At 34.7% G+C, this 19,967-nt stretch overlaps 2 protein-coding genes across 2 annotated transcripts in view; one reads left to right on the top strand and one right to left on the bottom strand.

Moving 5' to 3' along the window:
* Positions 1–14,271, top strand: part of PARPBP (PARP1 binding protein) — a 35,990-nt gene extending 21,719 nt beyond the window's left edge. Inside the window, exons 7-10 of the mRNA XM_054281881.1 lie at positions 2,991–3,169; positions 4,401–4,482; positions 13,107–13,248; positions 13,918–14,271. Coding sequence (XP_054137856.1) covers positions 2,991–3,169; positions 4,401–4,482; positions 13,107–13,248; positions 13,918–14,222 — 708 coding nt within the window. The 3' untranslated portion in view covers positions 14,223–14,271. The remainder of the gene's footprint in view (positions 1–2,990; positions 3,170–4,400; positions 4,483–13,106; positions 13,249–13,917) is intronic.
* Positions 14,272–14,366: 95 nt separating this feature from the next.
* PMCH (pro-melanin concentrating hormone) lies at positions 14,367–16,325 on the bottom strand. The gene is made up of 2 exons (XM_054281883.1): positions 15,552–16,325; positions 14,367–15,048 (listed from the first exon to the last, which is right to left on the bottom strand). Exons 1-2 carry the CDS (start codon positions 15,801–15,803, stop codon positions 14,767–14,769), a joined length of 534 nt encoding a protein of 177 aa, XP_054137858.1. The 5' UTR covers positions 15,804–16,325; the 3' UTR covers positions 14,367–14,766.
* Between the last annotated feature and the right edge of the window lie 3,642 nt (positions 16,326–19,967).

The following is a 19,967-nucleotide window of genomic DNA, read 5'->3' as shown; positions in this document are numbered from 1 at the left end:
TAAATGTGTGTTTCCGCTGAGTATGTTGGATATATATTTCATCCTCATTTTTCTGTTTGCTATGAATATTTGTTCAGTCTATTGCTGTGTTTCCCTTTCATGTTCTTCTATTTGTTTCTCTTTCCCATCTGAGAAAATGATAACTATCATCAGTTCTGTCTTTGTTTAGCTACTTGTGTTACCAACAAAATTTTAAAAAATCATGTAGATCATTATAAACCAGAAAAAAACACTTTATTAAAACTTCATTCTTCAGAGAAATTCACCATTGCTTTTCCAAAATATGGGCTGAATCCCATGGGAGGTATTCCACAATGAGGAGAAGAGGAAGAGTGTGAGGGAGAAGCAGCAGAAGGGACAAAGTGTTAAGAACTGGCTGCAATCCTCATTCCCCATCCGCCTGTGCCATTTGAGGGAAGGAGGTAGAAAAGTTAAGAGTGAAGTTGAGTCTGGGAAGAAGAAAGGGATCCCATTATGATTAAATGTCAATAAATTAGATTAATTTCATAAAGTCAGATCTCTTTTGTTTATGGTGTGTAAGTGAACAATCTGTCCTCATCTTACTTCCATCAGATTTTTTCAAGGTTTTTTCACTTCCTATTCTGTTTAGGAGGAGGAAGGATAGAGCAGCTTGTTGAGCACCTGGCAGATAACCAGGGTCAGCCAGCACAGTCCTTTGTGGGGCCTGAGGAATTAGAAATAAGGACAGTAGTTGAGAGAGGTAATGGGCAAATGTGACTGAACATTGGTAGAGAACGGAATAACTGTGGGGAGACTTATTTTTTTGTAATTGTGGAGGGATGAGGGGTAGCATGTGTCTAAATTGTTTATCAGTGTTGTGTTTATTTTGGTGTGGGGAATTCTTTTTGTTGATATAAGTGAAGTCTGGGAAAATTGTTAAAATAGAAATTCGTCGCAATTATCCTTAAGCATATGATTCAGAGAGCTGAGGAGTGGAAAAGGGAGCTTAGACAAATGCTAAGATGGTGATACCAAATGGCATATTTTAGTGGAACTTGGTGTGGAGGAACCACTTGGTGTGGATGTCACTAAACATATGGAGGGGCAGGTTACCTTTTGTAATGAAAAGAGAAAGCAAAATTTAGAAAGTCCCATAAGTTTTCCAAATTAATTCAAACTCTATTAGAAATTAGAGCATCTGTGTTGTTCTATTAAGATCTCTGGACAGCAAAGATTAATGCTTTGTTCTGATTCTTACATAGAACTTGGGGATTTTGTTTTGATTTCACTTAATAAGAAAGCCCCCTGATGCTGTAGTTGTTCAGAAAAAATGATCTATACTCAATTTAAGTTGGTTTGAAAGGATGTTAGACTTTTTTCCCTATGCAAGAGATTAAATAATTTCTTTGAGTGCAAATTTAAAAGACAATCTTAAGTGTAGCGGTGAAAATTATGCCTCCACTAGCTCCTGGTAAAGCTGCTTCCTCATAAAATGTACCTGAAAAGTGTAACTTTGTTAGAAAAATATTTGCATTTCTCCTGGCAGTGGCAGTTTTCTTCCATCATTGCTCAGTTTTCCTCCAAATACCTGGTTTATAAGAATCTAGAGCTCCAGGAGAAGTTATTAATTTATGCAGCAGGAAGCACTATTTTGTGTTGAAGACTGCACAAGTGATTAATAGGAATTATGATTTATTTCTTCCTAAGAAAATTACTACTAGAATCTGGCTGTAACTGTTATTTTAAAAAGATAATTTGTTTCATGATTAGACTCATTTATAAGCATGATTTTTTTTTTTCTTGTCTTACTGAGATCTTTTTGTTGTCTTACCTAGAATTCTTATTTTGCCTTGGACTTTTGTCCATGGCTAGTACAGAGAGTGAGCCTCTGGTGTTGTAGTACTTGAGATTTCTGAAAGTTATTTCCAAAGATTTTTTTTTTTTTCTTTGTGTATCATCAGTCAAGATGATGCCAAGTTTGTACTTCTTTCATTAAGACAAATTCACAATGGCACACATGACATTTAATAAAAATCTGTTATGGTGATGTAATGACTGAAGAGGTTCAGAATAAATTTTGGGGAAATTAAATGGTACTGAAATAGGCCAATTCCGTAAAGCCAAGTAACATCCATTTCTGTAATTGCTATTTCTAGCTATTGATTATAACTTATAGTAGCTGACTGACATGTGTTGCTATGGTTTCTTGAAAGCTACATACACTAATTGATGTAATCAAATAGAGAGAAAAATAGAATTTGATCTTTTCAAGACTGTGTTTAAAAGCAGTTAACTGATTAGATAAATGCAGTTCATTGCTTGTCTTGCCCTTCAGAATAAAGTCAGAGTATTCAGTGTTTCTGTGTATTAGTGAGTAAGAGAGCCTATAGTTTTTAAATAACTACCACTGTGTATGAAGCCCTAAATTTCTCTGTGGAATTCCTAGTACCTTTAAAGAAAAATATAGCAACTTTCAAGATATTTTAAGTCCCACAGTGGCTATGGATTTCTCCATCTGTACTGCTGACTGTTGCATTGAGCACTTCCAGATGCGGATTGGTTTTTTCTGTAAGGAATTCTTTATTCTAGTGGAAAATCGTGGGGAATTCACCCAAACAACAGGAAATTGTGCCACGTACCTCTGTTGTCAAATCTTGATGGAAATCTCACTTTTAACCAACTGCTTTAGCAGATTGTTAGTCAGAATGGTTGGACTTCACCAGGATGTGTTTGTGTACCAGAAAATAGGAGGTTCATTTCTGCTGCACAGTTTCAGCATAGATTTAGATATTTTTCTGTGTGACTTGCTCATCAGTGTATACATGTAGCTGTCAGTGATCTAAACTCCACTAACTACTTGGGATGAGAAAAATTTTCCCATGGAGAAATTCTGCATAAATTCCCCTTACTTCAAAAGGGAAGGAAGGGATTCTCACACCTTGTGCTGATGTAGATTGATTTTGGAGCTGAACTATTGGTCTGGCTTGATGAACTTTGCTATTTTATGTTCCTTTTTTGTTTACTTTCAGCCAAAATTGCATTCCATAAATCATGGCACTGCTTATTGTGGCAGAGATACTATAAAAGTCTTGCTAGTTCTTCTGGATGAAGAAGCTGTCAGTCCTCCTACCCAGAACAAAGCAGACCTGTTGTGTGACAATGAAAACTTAAATTTGTGTGGCATCACCTCTGTTTTGACGCTCTTCAGGTAAGTATTAGGAGGTTGCTTTTGTTGTGTTACTTTGTTTGTGCTTTTTTTAGGGATCTGAGTCTAACAAAGCATTGCTGTTACTTACACGAAACAAATAACCAACGTGCAGTCTGCTGTGAGATTAGGTGTAAAGGGAAAGCAATTTTAGAACAGTTTTGAGTTTTCAAAAGCTTTCTGAATCTTCATTAGTATTTTCTAGATACTTTTGTAACGTGGATTTTTTGATATAGTGCATTTCTGGGCTGCACAAACTCTATGAAGGACACCCCAAAACCCATTTCTGTAGGCACTGACATGGAAACTCACCTATCCATGGACTGAAGAAGCAGCGATGATTGATTTGGTCATAGGTCAGCTGTTGAAAAAACAGGATGCTGAGAATTTGGTTACAAAGAATATTGCTTACAAAGAATTATTGGTTACAGGGAGGATTCATGAACCAGAACAATAATGTTGACAGTAATGTGATGAAGCTATAAATTTTGACAATTAAAATAGGAGAACCATTGCAAGGCTGGCAGAAATTTTGCACCACAGAACGCTAGAAATAAATAACATAAACAACAAGATAAATAAATCAAATTTTATTTATGAAAAATTGGATAAAATGAGCTAAATAAAAATTAAATTATTGTTGAAGAACATATGAATGTCCTCATATATACATTGATCTGCCATGACCTTAAACAGAGAAGAAATTACTTACAAATGCATAGATTAGTTCTTATTTCAAGACCAAAAAATTCCCCTTTATATGCATCATTAATTTTTTTCATTATAAGCATCAAATTTTTTCCTTGATGTAACTACTTACATAATGATGTGTAAGAGAGTGGAAACATTTTGTGTGAAATATGTGAAAAACTATATTGAATGTTAACCAGATGCTATTCAGGAGGGTGGAAGTAGAATGGTGGCTTAGATGATCATCATTAGAATTACAAATAATAATAGTAACAATATTACTATTAAGTAGTCTGTAGTCTGCAGAACTACAATATTGGAAACACACTGCAAAATGAGTACCAGAAATTGGAACTGTAGGTTTGGTTTCTTTGTGCTCTTTTGAGTTGTCACAGTGTATGTTGTTCCTTAAGAAAGTAGAAAATAAGGTAAAGCTTGGAGAGTAAAGGTATTTGCCTTTCTGTTTCTGAGGAACTTGATATGAGAACAGTTTTTATTAAAGAATTGCTTTTACATATCCTAAATACTTCTCTTTTTAATACAGATCTCCTGCACGATCCAGTGGCTCTTCTCCAAAACCTCTTAAACAACGTATTCTGAAATCAATGGATGAAAAAGTAATTAAGGTACTCTGTAGGAATTGCTATGCAAATATAGAGGCATTGTAATAATAGTGATAAAATAATAGTAGCAGTGTTACAATTCAGCCAGGTTTCTGAGATTTTCGTCCCATAGCTAAAGAAATGTAATTGTGATTAACCTGAGGAAATTGGCCCAGCTAGAGCGGTATTGTAATATGAATAGAAATATCTAAAACTCCAGAAGAGAGATGCTTTAAACTTAAAAGTATTTCCTAATGAAGATTTCTCAGTGAACGTGTACTAATTAATCTCTCTTCATTTACCTATCTGTGTATTTCAGGACCATAGAAATAAACCAAGCTATCTGAAAACAGAGATTAAACTGAATACAGGCACCTGATTTTAGTTCTGATGAAATAGACTTTGAAAAAATGTAATAATGATGATTTCATTGCTTTTTTTTCTTTTGATGCTTTTTATTTGTGCCATTCTGAGGACATTTCTATAACATTGCTTAGTGAACAATAAAATAAAGATGCTAATGTTTTGTAGATGAAAAGGAACTTTACAGGAGCACACTGATGTTGTGAGGGGCTCTATTCAAAAGAACAATGTTTCTGAAAATTGCTGTCTTTCAATGCACTGCATTTTACAAAGTATTTTTCCTTAAAATTGGCAAACTTGAGTGTTGGGACTATGGATGGAGGCAGAGCTTGTCTTCTGCAGTATTTCAACAGAAAGCTAAATAAAAGTAATGGCATAATATTTTTACAGATTTAGTCCTGATATGTAAAAACACAAATCTAATTAGCATGTTAGGAAGAGATGTTCTAAGCCATCAGTACTGGTTTTAGAACAGCACAATGGAAAAATATCTTTCACTGGACATTAGATAAACTTGAACACATAGTACATGTCTAAGAAGTAGAAAGACATCAAAATGAAAAGCACTGTCAGTATTTTCAGCATGCATTTTAAATATGCTCTGACTTCATACTGAGTCCTTTTTTGTGTATTGGGTCAAGGACAAGCATTTTGGATACATGCACTAATTAGGGTGAAATTTAGTTTAAAACTTATAGGCAAATTATGAAAAAAATGATAAAAATCTGATATATTTTATGTAAACAACCTATTTAAATTGCAGCTTTACTCATCAAATAGCAATAATGTGTCATGGTGTTTGAAAAATTGTTGAAATACATAATTCTCTTAGTGAAACCTTTAATTGGATACACGAACAGTTGTGTTCAATATCAAAGTGCAGAAATTATCTAAAAGTAATTACCTGTCACATTTGACACATTTGCTAGTTTTTACATGTTTTTAAGAGAAACAAGCAAAAATATGAGTCAACTAAAATGGTTGTTGCTGAACAACCAACGACTTTTATAACTAAGACTCACTTCTCTGCCGTCCATTTTGATTTCCACCCTCTCATATCAAATCCTACTTCTTTCTTAAAATGTTGATCTTTCATTTTATTTTTTTCTCTCTACGTCTCTAACAACTTCTACAATTTCTTTTGCATGTTTCTCCTTCTAAGTCCGTATCTTTCTCTTCTTTTCTCTTTCTGTACCTTTGTAACTGCATACATCTACAAACAAAACTTCATCTATCAACAATTCAGATTGAGTGACCTAAGTGTCCCTCTTGTCAAAATTGGTATCTTCTGTTAATTCTACACTATCCTGTGGATACCCAGCTCTTGATCTTGAGGTGGTAGGTCTGTCTTTCCCGGTGTATTTCTATAACACTGAAGAAGATATTCTACATGCTTTATTTTCACTCCATGGCATTTCTGGAATATTTTTTTCTATATCTACTCAAGTGTAATTCACTAGGTGTTCATTTTACTTTTTGATGTGCTGCTGTATGTTTTTCTTAGACTTGATAGTTGCAACTTTAGCCCACGTTCCTTCACTGAGATTACTGTTCAAAAGATTTTTATTAAAGTGATTAGACACTTGATGCCATCCTATTGTTTCCATCCCAGTCTGTTCCTTTAAATTGTAGTACATATAAGCTACTTGTTTTAGCCTGCCTGAATCCACTCATTATTTGATTTATTGCTTTGCTATGTCCTTGCTTATATTCAGCCTGCAGTACCAGTCTTTGTTGTTCATTTGCTAATTTTCAGCTGAATCCTTTTAGCTTTTATACAGTTTCTTATGGCTGAAGAGATTTCCTATACATATCTGCAGAACTCATTATACTCCTTTCAAATCTTTTTCAGTACCTTTAAATCAACCTCTCCCCACATCTTAGTAGTGCCTTTTGTGGAGATAAATGCCCATTACAGTGACTAATTTCAGTTCCTTTTGCTGTGAAACCATATATGTCTTGTCTAGGATTGTAATGTCTCTTGGTAGAAGTAAATTTTACTCTGTCCTTTCTGTAGAGCACATAGCAGAGAGAATTCCTTCTCAATAGCTGTAGATCTCAAGTGCTGTAGTAATATTTACCACCTTACGCTGGATGTCAGTCTCCATTATTATTCCATGCAAACATCTTGAAATGTGTACAGGTTGCTTGTAAAATTCACAGTTACAAATTTTGCTATGCATCGTGTTAGTAATTGATTCAGGAGATACTAGATTTTTTTTTAAGTAAGGGAATAGCAAAACAATGTTTCTTCTCAATATCTGTGATCCTTCAGAAAGTTTCTTTTGCCATATATGTGATGGTAACTTTAGTTCCAAAAGACTGTCCTAAGTGCCTTTTTACCATGCTGCCTCTGATAGGTGTTAGGTGGTTATAGGATGTCTCATTAGGACTTATCCTATAAAAGTTACCTTTTCCATGATATTTGAGAAGGGAAGAAAAATACAATAGTGGTGTTTAGTTTGGTTGTATGCTCAGTCCCTATATCTAAATGAAGAAGTTTAGGCAAATTTAGAAAGAAAAAAGAGAAACACCTTAATTAAAAATAAAATTTTAAAGAAGCAAGAGATAAAAATTTGTTTTCCCCTCTTTCCTTAAGAGGATCTGAGTTCTCAACTTCTGTGGAATTATATGGAGGAATGCAGATTGATAATATTTAGACCTAGGGCACATCATCACTATGTGTTTTAGTATCTAAAAATAAGGACAGTGGATAAAATAAACAGGTAGCTATGAACTGGAATTGGTGTTCAGAAATAAAATAAATCTTGTGGATGTTTCCGTTGTGCCAAAACAAATTCCTGGCAACAGTGAATGATGAAGAAATATTTTTCGTCTTTCAATCCTCATTAAATACTGGAAGAAACACAGAAATATCACCCAACTATATTGGCACTTGTTCAGAAGCAAAGCTGTTGCTCTTATGGCTTGATGAGAAAGAAGTTTGGGGAACAAGCATGTTGCATTGTTTCATTTCCTCTAGCAGAAGTAGGTAAGAACAAGAATATGAAACTTGGTTTTTCCTTTGGGAGTCAATTTAGTTTCTAGTTTATCTGTTGTTTAAGTGAAGTGTCTTCTGGTGAATGGTGTTTTGTAGAGGGAGTCTTTAATTCAGAAAGGTCTGTGGAACATGTATTGAATTATGTGTCTTGTCAGCTGTCCTTGTTATGTCACTTGTCTGCTTTATTGAAATACATAAGAAGCTTCATTGGACAGGAGAGAGTTGTTTTATGTGAAAAGGATTCATCCAGCCTTATGTCTACTTTTTTGACTCATATTACTATTTATGTGAAATGAGTAGAAACCCTGTTAGTGACTAGTTGTTTTGTAGATTTCTATGGGTTATTAAAGCTCTGCTTAGTGGTGTGAGAGGGGAATGAACAGCCTGTTACAATAACGTGCTTTGTTTAGCCTGAGGAGCTACTTAGGACAAAAAAAAGTTGCATAATAAGATTTTCATCTGTGTTCTGCACTGCAAAATATTGAGACCTTCAAGTTGTAGGTGAAATCTGTTCCTGAACTAATGGGATTGAGTGGAACTGAGAACTTCAGAACTGAAAACTGAAGAATCAAAGTTATTAGGCTGTAAGCGTGCAATATATGAGAGTGTAACAGATCTTTTTTTGCAAAGTTAAGATTGTTTTGGCCTTTTGATATATTGTTTTAGAAAGCCTGCTGCACTGTTAGCAGACTTACCCTGAAACAGCTGCAAGGACTTTCAGTAGTTTGGTGTGGTTTTTTTCTTAATGTAACCGGAGACAACCTTTCCTATATGAGGCACTATTTCCCTCCAATTGGGAACATAGCTGCAGATCTAGTTTTAAGAAGAATTTGTGGCTTAAGAACTCTAACAAATCTTGGCATGCTTGAAGTTCATTGTAATTTTACTGTGTATAGAAATCCTTCCAAGAAAAAAGCAAAAATCTTGGTTTGCCGTTCTCATGTGACTTTTTCATATGTCTATAAAATGACTTAATATCTAGCTTCATGCACTGCTGTTATTTTTCATAGCTTAGTTCTCTAAATGCTGTTACTTGAGAGAATTGTTTTGCCTATTTGTGATTCCAGTACAAATAAACTGTGACTTGGAAAACTATTAACAGGAAGTTTTCAAGAGTTTTCTTATATGCCCACTGTAATTGTGAACAGAAGAGCCATAGTAATAGAGAAAACAAACTTCTTCAGGTAGTAGTCTCATCTATTGTTGCTAAAAATGTCTATTTCCTTAGTGCAATATAATTATGGAGAACACCAAAGTTGATTGGCAGTTTAGTAGAGGAGGGAAGTAAATAGAATGAAAAGGTTACATGTTCAGCACAAAATCTGAGGAAAGACTTTGTGTCAGTCAATAAGCCACATTTGTGTAGAAAATACCACTTTTATTTCTGCAAGACCCCCAAACTACTTTGTTTAGTATCCATAGCTGTGAGTTTTATTTGAAAGCCAATAATGAGGTGATTTGGGGCTTATGTTCTCAAAACAGTAGCAGGTTATTTCGGGATAGCAAAAGGCTGGTACAATATTGTGTTAAAAAAAAATTGATTGTTGTAGAACAATAAAAGCTTTCTACTACCTGAGATATCCAGGATATTTTTTAATAATATACCTTTGTTTGGCAAATATATAATTTATTATTTTGTTACTTGTCCTTTTTTACTCCTTTCCCTTTTTCAACTTCCTTTTTCAACTTACCTTGAATATTTTTTTTTTCTTAGAGGACAAGGGTAAGGATGGAGAAAATAAGTTTTCTTTTTATCTCTTTTTCCCTTCCAAATAGTACTCTAGTTGTTTGGCTAGAAAATAAAAACATGTGTTTGTTGTTACTGATGTAGGTTTTCAAATTCTATTATGCCATTCCAGTGCATAAAAACCAAATCTCAACATTCTTAGTGACTAAATATTGGCAGTACTGTCTGTATGCAGATGCTGGAAGGAGATCTGGAACAGATTATAATCTAACTTTTAGAAATAAATAGAGCATGCACCATTAATATTTCACATAAAAGCAAATGTTTTATATGGGCATCTTGAACAACTGAAAGCTTTCTCTAGATGCAGATGTTAAGGTGGGAGAATGTACTGCTTTATGTGCTTATTAGGACTTCTAATTGGCCTCCCTGTGCTGAAACAGTTGTAAATTCTGTCCTACTTTGTCCCAGCTGAAGAGGGGTAACAGTGAACCTTTTCTTCTGAAGTGCAGCAGAACTTTTCTTTTTATGGGGATATGGGGATAAGAGCAACATCTGACTTGCTTGTGAAGAGGAGAAGGAATAGTAAGACTGAGTTCATTGTGTGCCACTTGTATGCAGCAAACTGATCTCCCAACATTTTTTCTCTTCCAGAGCTGTGGGTCGTTGGAGTGGTGCTCTTAAAGTAGTGATTTTTAGGGAATTTAATATAAAAGAACTTAAAAAGATTTTTTTCTATGAGCTTTTTCAAGCTGTTGACAGGTTTCATTGTGTGCTTCAAGTAAATTTTAGGTCGATCTTTCTTCTTAAAAACATTCCAGGGAAGCTCTACTTTGTAATTCAGTGCTAGACTTGTGCTCCCTTCTGCTGCCTTCAGGCTGTTAAAATGTGCTTATTGCTACTTCAACCAATGTAATACAGTATGGAACTGTAGCACAGTTCTTTATACTAGTGAATATATGTTCCTAGACTAGTTGAGAAGTTTGACTACTTCAACAAAGGTGTCTTACACTCTATATGCACCCTCTAGATTAGTTCTAGCATCCAGTCTGATTTGGTAGAGCTTTGTGTGTCCTGTTTGCAAATGCCTGAGTGGTATGTGATGCAATAGACATATTTCAAGCTTCAGTGAAGTTGAAACACAGATGGGTTTATGTTGTGAGTTTTTCAGTGTTTGAGCTTGACTTCTGTCTGTTGACTCCACATATTTAATCCCTACAAAGTGAATTAGTGAAGTGAAAGATGGGAATGGTAAAAAGAAATGCTGTTGTTTATAAAAAAATAATTGCTGGTTATAGAATGGTAACTGTCAGACTTTCTTTCTCAAATTTTATGTTCTTCATGCTGTATTTATTATAGATTAATCAACTTTGCAAAATTGTAGTTTATTTGCCTCTTGCAATATGAATGTGACAGAAAGCCATTGAAGTTGCATAATTTTTGATGTGTGTCATTTACTGAACAGTAATTCAGAATTGAGGAATTTGTAAAGGATTAAAATGAAGTTTTTTCAAAAACATATCAAGTACTGGAAAATATTTTTCATTAATATTACAGTAACCTGGAGCTGAAAGGAAATGCAAGTCCTGTATCTCCTTAATATTGTAATTGTACAATATGATAGTCACTAAATTTAAATTAGACAGGTGCTCTATCCTTCAAAACACTTTCTGAAAAGAATATAATGACATAGACAGTCTAAAGCTTCCTCACAAGAGGAATAGGAGGTGCAGACTCTGATCTCTATTCTCAGGTGGCCAGCAATAGGACACAAGGGAATGCCTTGAAGCTTTTTGAGGAGTTGAGGTTGGATATTAGGAAAAAGATGTTCACCTGAATGTTGATTGGGCCCTGGAACAGGCTCCCTAGGGTAATGGTTGGGCTACTAATTCTGACAGAAATCAAGTGTTTGGACAATGCTCTCTGGCATGTGGTGTCATTCTTGGGGTGTCCTGTGCAGGGCCAGGAGCTGGACTTGATGGCTCTTGTAGGTCCCTTCCAACTCAGAATATACTATAATTCCACTTACAGTCAGTGAGCTGAGGCATAATCTTGAAGCATACAAACCTTGTAAATATCTCTGTATGTAGTCTTATTTTGTGGTAAATATTTTAAAGTATAAAGTAGATTAACACTAGGAAGATATTTGAGTTTTTGAGAGTCAGTCTTGCTAGCTTGCCCTGTAAAATCTCCTTTTCTTTCCCAGTCTGTTATCTGGCCCAAACAAATTGCAGTTTGGGAGTGATAGACAACAGGGAAAACTTGGTATTTTTGACTCTTGAAGGGAATACTGAGGATTAAATTAAAACTATGTATGTCCAGGTGTATTGAACCAGAAAGAATAACTTTTTTCTGTAAATGAATGAGGTATTTTTTTCCAAATACTCAGTGTATTCACTTGGCCAACAGCAGTACCATGAAGAGATATCTAAGTTGCATCTCAGTGATAAGCTCCAGTTTGTTACCCTGTATGTAGGAAAGCAGGATCTGATCAAAGTGGCATCAATTGTGACTGAATTTTCTGGATAATGTCCTCTGTGAAAGAATGTTTCTGGGAACATTATTCTCTTTCCTTCTGTCTAAATTTGAGAACTTAAGTTAGAAGAAAAGTATATCTCTAAGGGTCAAATATGAACTGCATGTTTAATCTTGCTTGTGCTAAGAAGAAAAGTAGACTTGCATAATGCAAACCTTTTAATCAGAAAAGTGTCTGTAAACCTTTTATTCAACGAATCACTCCTGCTATCTATTTATGTAGTAATATTTATTTTGTTACAGTGCTTATTACTTTTTCTTTTCTCTGATGCTTTTACTGAAGCACCTGTTCAGCTCAAATGGATTTAAATTTGCCTGTGCTGTTGTGATGCAATTATTAGCTAAAAATCCAGTTGTAGTTATCCGCTTTGTGCTATGTCTTTCAATATAATTCATTTAATCCAGTGCACTTTCAAATGGAAGTGAGGACAGAATTTGTCTTGCAGAACCTATACCATTTATTGTCAATTGTACAGAAAATACAATGCTTGACCCAAAATTCTCAGCTGATGTGAAGCTGTAACTTAAGAATAAGCTGAGGAAATTATACCTGGGACTTAAGCTAAATGGCCTTGTTTTGGCAAATGAGGAGTTAGACATTGGCATTCAGTGGTGAAGTGGCTTTGTTTTGTGAATAAACAGGAAATCTGAAATAATACTTGATATTCCCCTTTCATATAGAAGTACAGATGATGAGCTGCAGAAGTATGAAAGTTGACCCTAGTAACACGTACTCAAAACAGTGGAGTCTATCAGAAGGCAGGGCTAACTTAAGACAGAAAACTTTAATTTGAAGTCTAAGAGTTAATGTGTACCTTTCTGAAGGAGCTGAAAAAATAGTTTTGAATTATTTTAGTACTTTTAATAGAATAATAAATGATTATTCTTGAAAGCCCTTATGCCTTGTAAATTAATATCTAATTTTCCTTTTTATGTGAGCATATCAATTTTTCTTGTATTTTATGTGAAAGGAATGGTAAAGCTCATTATTATAAAAGTCTTGCTGGTGTTGTCTTTCACTTTTTTAAATTATAGAAGCTAATAGTAGATTGGTCTTTGCAGATGAAGCAATCTTCAATTAAATCACAGTTTGCCTGTACATATAAAAATGATTTGAGTGAAATGAGTGGCCAGCATTCCCGTGCAATTCCATCCTGCAAACATCCTGTACCAAAGCAACATTTAAAAGCTGGAAAGCCCACAGGTAAGCTGTGGTAGGATTGAATAAATAAATATGATGGGTAATACTTTAAATGCTATCCAAAAAGCCTTTAGCATAACTCAAATATTTTCAAGAAAAGGAACAAAAATGTCTCATTGTTCTCCATGTCTCATATGCCACTTAAATCTTTTTGCAATAAAATTGTAGTGCCAATGCTTTGAAAATATAAATGTTTGAAAAGTGTGTTGATGCTATCTTGCAGTAAAAAAGTGATATATGTTGCATATATGACATATCTGTTCTTATTCTACAAAAGTAAGCCAAGTGCAATTTATATTTTTGCCATTAAAAGGGGGGGAAATTTGTTTTACTGCAGTACAAACTATATAATATATAAAATTTTTATGCCCTTTAACCCTCTCTTCCAATATCTTAAAGTTATAAATCCACTTCCCTAAGTTAGTTCTTACATGTTTTTGAGCAATGTAATTTTAAATTGGCAATGCACTTATGAGCACATAGCAAATTTAATAGCAATGACAAGCATAGCTTTGTTTTATTGGTAATACATTATTTTTGATTAAAAAAAAAATAACATGGCAGTCCTCATAGAAAAAGGATGTGTGTTCCCAGGTAACTTTTTATTTCCTCACATATGTTTTTGATATTCTTACATGACAGAAGGTCCAAATTCATGTCTTGATGTACCAGGGCTTGGAACTATTTCTGAAAGTGTTCACCAGACTAGAAGTTATACAGAAATGGGAAAGCTGAGTTGTCAGCCAAGGAACAAGAACTCTGAGAATGAACAGATGGATTTGAATAATGACAAAATAATCTGTGACAAGGAAAGTGAACCATCTTTGCAAAAAAATACTAAAAGACTGAAGACTTCAAGCAGCTCTAAGAAGGAATTGGACAGCAAAATTGGTGGAAAAAGAAAACAGACCAAAAGTGCAAGTAAGAATAAGTTGATTGCTGGTCAGGCAAAATTAACTCGCTTTTTTCAGCTCTAAGTTTTTGTTTTCACATACATGATATCTTGATAGTTGTAAAATTTTGCAAGAAAACAGGTGAAATTTATGAATTACTTCCTTTCATATGTAAATAATTGTAAGTAGCTTGTATATTATAGTAGACAATTGCTTACAAGTCTGGATTATGCTGAAGTATTTTATTTTTTAACAACAGTACATTGTTAATGATTACACTGTTATTTTTGGTAATGAATTATGTATCTCTCTACAATGCAATGGGAAATTAAGTTTGGATGTGTATGTACAGTTACACCAACACTCAGTAACTTCAAATTACATTAAATTCAGAATAAAATGTTTACTGTTCAGAGAAGGTGGTGGAGATAAGTAGTTTTCACACTTGCCAACAAGGTCGATAGACTCTTCCCAGCATACACCTGAGGACTGCAGGAGAGAAAAAGAGCTTGAAAATTTCAATCATCAAAGAACCAGTATTCTTATGGCTTCTGGAAATATTAATTTAACAAATGCTCCCTCCCACGTGCACCAAATCATAACAGTCATGTAGTCTCTAAATGAACCTTTACCAAATTGCTCTATTGACATTGCAGTGTACTTTACCAAAATGAAATAATTTTCTGTGCAAAAATAAAATATATTTACTGTCAAAATCTCTTCTTCCAATAGGTAATTTAGCTGAATTTTCTTCATCTGTGGTCTCTCTTTCCTGTATTGACTCAATATTTTGAATTTCAGTGTCAGCTGGAAAAGCCATGGCTCCCTTCAGTGCAGGATATGGTAGTTGCTTTCTACCTATGTTGATTGGCATAACATGATTGAAGAAATCATGCCTGGAACCTCTATCCTGTTTTGAGGGAAGACAAGAGGTTTATCTTTATTTAAAGTCAATTGTATCACATTTTGTTCTTTATATTCCAACAGGGCAGTTATTTTATGTTTCAAAATCGTACCTTAATCTTTATAACCTGTATTGCATCTTTGGCTAAATTGGTTTAATGGATATAATTGAATAATGAGTCTCACATTTGGCAAAGTTAAAAACCTGTTGCTGCATATAGGGACATCATCAAATATAAATATCAATTTCTTCTTACCCCCCCAACCCCCATCCTCCAAGTTTTGGCTACTGTCTGTGAAAATCAGATTTAATTCAACTCTCCAAGTTACACATTTAGAATCTTGGCATTAGAGATATAGAGTTGAATTTTTTTTCTTGACTATGTTATGTTGAACTGTTATTTTTATATATTTACCTGGTTATTGATTTAAATTGTTGCACTTGTTTTCTAAAGGGGTATAAATGAATTTCAATTTTACAATGAAGCCAAAATTTAAAACTGAACTCACCAAAAACTTTGTGTTTCCAGCATTCTTATCATTGAAAACACTGCTGTCTTCAGCCTTGTAGTACTTCAGCAAAGGTATAGCTCCTCTGTTCATACTTTTATCTCCATTTTGTAGAGTTTTTCCTAGATTTAATGCAGCAAGCAACATATCTTCATCTTCTACCTCTTGCAGAGACTTTGAAACTGAGAGTAGAAAACCTTGAGAAAAAAGAGAGAGAAGGGAGAGAATTAGGATATATGATGAGATGCACATTTTTTAGTAATTTAACGCTTGCATAGAAGTTTGGCACTTCTCTAATTCTAAGACATCTTTTCCAGTGGTAAATAATTATGTTTTCCATTTCTGGAATGGCACAATTTATATATTTTACAGGTTGAATGGAAACTACTTCAAAGGCTGATGAGTTCATGCTTTTAAAATGACTCATATCAAGGAGTAACCTTTTCTCTAATCCTTCTAATCCCATCTGTTTAGAACTAAAACATTTCTTTGTCATACCTAATTTGTTTCTTTGTATGTTTTTAGAAGAGATTAGTTTCTTTTGGTGGATCAATATGGCAAAGTTCACAGAAAAAGTGATGTCCATTTGAGTTGTTTATAAAGCCTTACCTCTGGTTAAGGCAATTTAAGAAGAGTAACTAATCTACATAAGTAAGAGGGATTCTTGTGTGATGCATCATGGTTGTGAAACTGGATTCACAAAAGAGCTGAAATTCTGGAAATTTGATGATGACTTAGACTGCTACCATGTAAAAGCCGAAATAATTAATTTGTGTTTTGATGTCTAATTAATTTGTGTTATGTCAAGCTGCATTATACCAAAGAGCTAATGGCTAGAAATGTTTATTAGTACCTAATTACCTGTGTTTTTGTTTTCTTACTGAAAGCGGACCTTTCTCTGCTACAAATATAATATAGTCAAATATGCTTGCTAAGAATGTAGAAAGAAAAGTAAACTTCAGTTTTTCATTTGAAATGTGTTTATTACCCTGGAAGCAAATATAAATGTTTCTGCACATTACTGTTGCATTGTTGTTGTGTGGGGCTGGTTTTTGTTGTTGTTGTTGTTGGCTGTTTTTGTTTGGTTTGGGGTTTTCTGCCTTATCTGGAAAGCAAATAGGGCCAGCTGAAATTTAGCTAATCTGTTAGTGTTGGTGACAGAAACCGCACATCCGTTGGCCGTGTGCCTCTTAGCTAGTGCTTCATGTTTCATCCTTTAGCTTAGGGCAGGGGACCATGCTGCTATTCAAGGCAAAGCACCAGGAAATTGGCCACTCTTCCCTGCTGAACTTCCTGGAAAACCACCTGCCTTGCCAAAGTAACTTCTTGGTAAGACATTTCATGGGAAAGAATGTCATGCTGGACTAAGCAGATTTTGACTAAGAAACTTTTTTGGTGTTCTCTCTTTTCTCCAAATGAGAAAAGTGCATTTCTGGGCAAAGCATCTCTCATAAACAGAATTGTTGCTTATCATTTTTTTCATTTCCTTGCTGTAGAGCTTGTACTTGCCTTTGGCTAATTGAAGTGTTTTCTTTCCTTTGACTTTAACTGCCTGGCTACAGAGGAGACAGATTTGAGAGTTGATTGTATGTGGTTTAATACTTATCATCCAATAATTTTTATTTTTCCCTCAGATTATTTGTACAGTTTTTTCAATTAATAAAGCAAAAGCCATGTATGCTCTCTTGGAGGTACTTTTCATTTAGCTCAGCCTTGACAGAGAAGGAATGCTTTGGAGCTGTGGTGGCAGAAAGCTGTTCTTTTTCCTATATTGGTCTAAGAGTCGGGAAACAAGTTATCAATCCAGTAATTGGGTAGGTGGCAGGAGCTTCTGCTCCTCTGGAGCTCTGGCACCCCCAGGTGTGCAGCATCTCACACAGGGCTCACTTTCTAATGATTCTGTCATTTAATACAAAGTGCAGCTGACCTGGATCATTCAGTTTGTCTGTCTACAGCATCTGGCTGGTTTTCTACTATGAGACACAAGCTGATGTCAGTGAAGGAATATGTTTGTCAGGGAGAAATTATGGTACTTGCCCCAGGATCTTCTGCTGCTTCTTGAAGTATTTGTTAATTTTTAAGGTTTGAAGATCCAAGGTGATTGTGAGTGATAATGAGTAGAAGCTTCTAACTAGGCTGCCAGGAAATCCAGAGCACATGTCTGTAGATTCAATGACTTATCAACTGCTCTGAACAAGCAGAAAACATTTGTACACCTGCAGATATGCAATGTATGTGTTGTGTACAGCTCTTCATGCCTTGGAAATCCTAGCACTCTGACATCTACATTTTTATTTATTCCTCCTGCAACTTAGAATTTTAGTAAAAATCTAAAATGTTTTAATGCATCACTTTCTATGTTTTACCATTATTTGGACTTTAAAAAGTTATAAATAGTATTATTAACCCAGTAGTGCTTTCAGAACAATAACCATTACTTTGAGAAATTCTTCTTGCTTCTACTTTGTTACAACAAAGTATGAACTCTTAACATTAGAAATCTCATGTGGTATATGTAAGTAAATAAAATCTAGGTGATAACGTGCCTGGACTTTCTCTGTACTCATTTTGAATTTTTCTAGGACTGGGTTACAAAACAATGGCAATAGTTTCATTTAGTCTTATAACTTCTGTAATTGCTGTGCTCAAGTGCTTGAACCTAATTCCTAGTAGAAGGAAGAATAAATGACTGAAGAATAAATGAAGCAGGTATGTGCTGTATAAATTCAATTATTTTCTATTATCAGAATTGAAAAACTTCACAATACAAGAGATGCTATTTAAGTAACCTTAATAAATCATTTTAGTCAATCTTAAAATAGCACAAAACCAATTGGTCAATGTTAATTTGCCCAGTGGCTTACTACTTCTGATTTTAAAACGGGATTTGTTTGTTTTATTTTTAGTTTGGATCTTGCACATTTTATACAAACAGCTGTATTTTAGTCTGATTTGTGGAAATACTAGTCCCTTCTTGTGTGTTCTATCTAAATACCTCAGTGTTTTAGTTCCAAACCCTTCCCAGAAAACCAAACAAGCAGGTGTTAAAGTGGAGATTCTCTGTGCTAAAACTGGACAGAGCGTGTCAGCAGTTCACAGAGCAGATAAGAGGTAATTAGCACACTTCATTATTGATTGTAGGAAATTAAGACTCTTGCCTAGCCCTGTTTTTGTTGTTCCTCCTGCTGAATTGGTAGTCACCTGGAATCAGTAAATTGATTTAGCATGAAATAGCCACAATGTTGCAATAAGAGATCAGCTCTGGACTCGTGCAGGAGCACAGCTCTAAATATTTGGAGAACCTTAAAGTCATCTTCTATAAATGTGTCAGGAGAAAAGGGTGGGGATGAAACCCCACAAACTAAATTATTTTTACCAGATTTCTGCCCAAGATCCGAGGTATCCATTTCAGCCCTCTGTTGAATTACAGTCTGTGTATTTATAGAATGAAATGTTATATTTGTTTGTGTTACAAATTAATTTCACAGTTGGAGAGACTTTAAAAATATTTTCTGCTGTTTGTTTTGAAAGGCACTTCAGAATTTCATTTGAAGCAAGTACATAAAAATGTAAGTATTTCTCAAGGAATTGTGCAGCAGCAGCAGAGAACAATTTATGCATAGTTTCTTCTAGCAAAGTTAGTGATAAACATATTGGTCACTGTGTCTGGCCTTTTTTAGAATTATTTCTATTATATAAAATGGTCTGTTCTTGTAGGAAAGATTTGCCAATAAACTATGTTTAGAATTAAGTTATTCACTGTTTAAAAACAAATTAACCCCCCCGAAATATATTCCTGCCTCCCTAAGTTTCTTCTTCTGAAGAACCTTTTGCAAAGCAATCCATGTGTAAGTCTATTAAGGGTGCCCAATTAATCAATGAGGTGGAAAGAGGAAAAAGAGGGAGATCGCTCAAGCCATAGTAGCTTCTTAATTAAGAAAAAAACCCAGTGGTGATAGTGAAATATTCTGTTTTCATGTAAAAATCTGCATTTATGAGAGAAATGCCTGTGGACAAGGCGCACTCAATTATTCTGTAACCAACAGCAGGAACTTCCTTATGAGAACAATAAAGAGAATAAAAAAGACTGGGCCCCTTTGCTTTGCAGGCATATGAGAGGATTTCAGCCAAGAAAAAAATACAGGAAAAAGCAGGAGGTGCAACTGCAATTTTGAGCTTCATTTGAGCACAGGATGTCTGTGAGAGGTTTTGAAGCTGCCTATCCTGTGCAAGCCTGCAAAAATTCCTGTGATTTCTACTCTTCACCATTACTGTTCATATGGTTTTGATAGTGCTGAGGGGAGTAATTTATTTTGCATAACTAACATGAAGGTAGGAAAACTTTTTTAGGAATATTGCTTATTGTCAGCTCTTTACCAATGTTGCAGGAACCATTGTTGGATTAAGACCCTTAAA

The sequence above is a fragment of the Melozone crissalis genome, unplaced genomic scaffold (genome assembly GCF_028551555.1).
Source record: "Melozone crissalis strain CALT ecotype California unplaced genomic scaffold, PUWL_Pcris_2 ptg000033l_1, whole genome shotgun sequence".
Classification (NCBI taxonomy): domain Eukaryota; kingdom Metazoa; phylum Chordata; class Aves; order Passeriformes; family Passerellidae; genus Melozone; species Melozone crissalis.
This window is presented reverse-complemented; position numbering and strand designations above follow the sequence as displayed.

Coding starts and splice junctions, on each gene's coding strand:
- PMCH (XM_054281883.1), bottom strand. CDS start 15,803: ATGTGCATCTCATCATATATCCTAATTCTCTCCCTTCTCTCTCTTTTT. Junction 15,049..15,551: donor CTGGAAACACAAAGTTTTTG/GTGAGTTCAGTT, acceptor CCCTCAAAACAG/GATAGAGGTTCCAGGCATGA.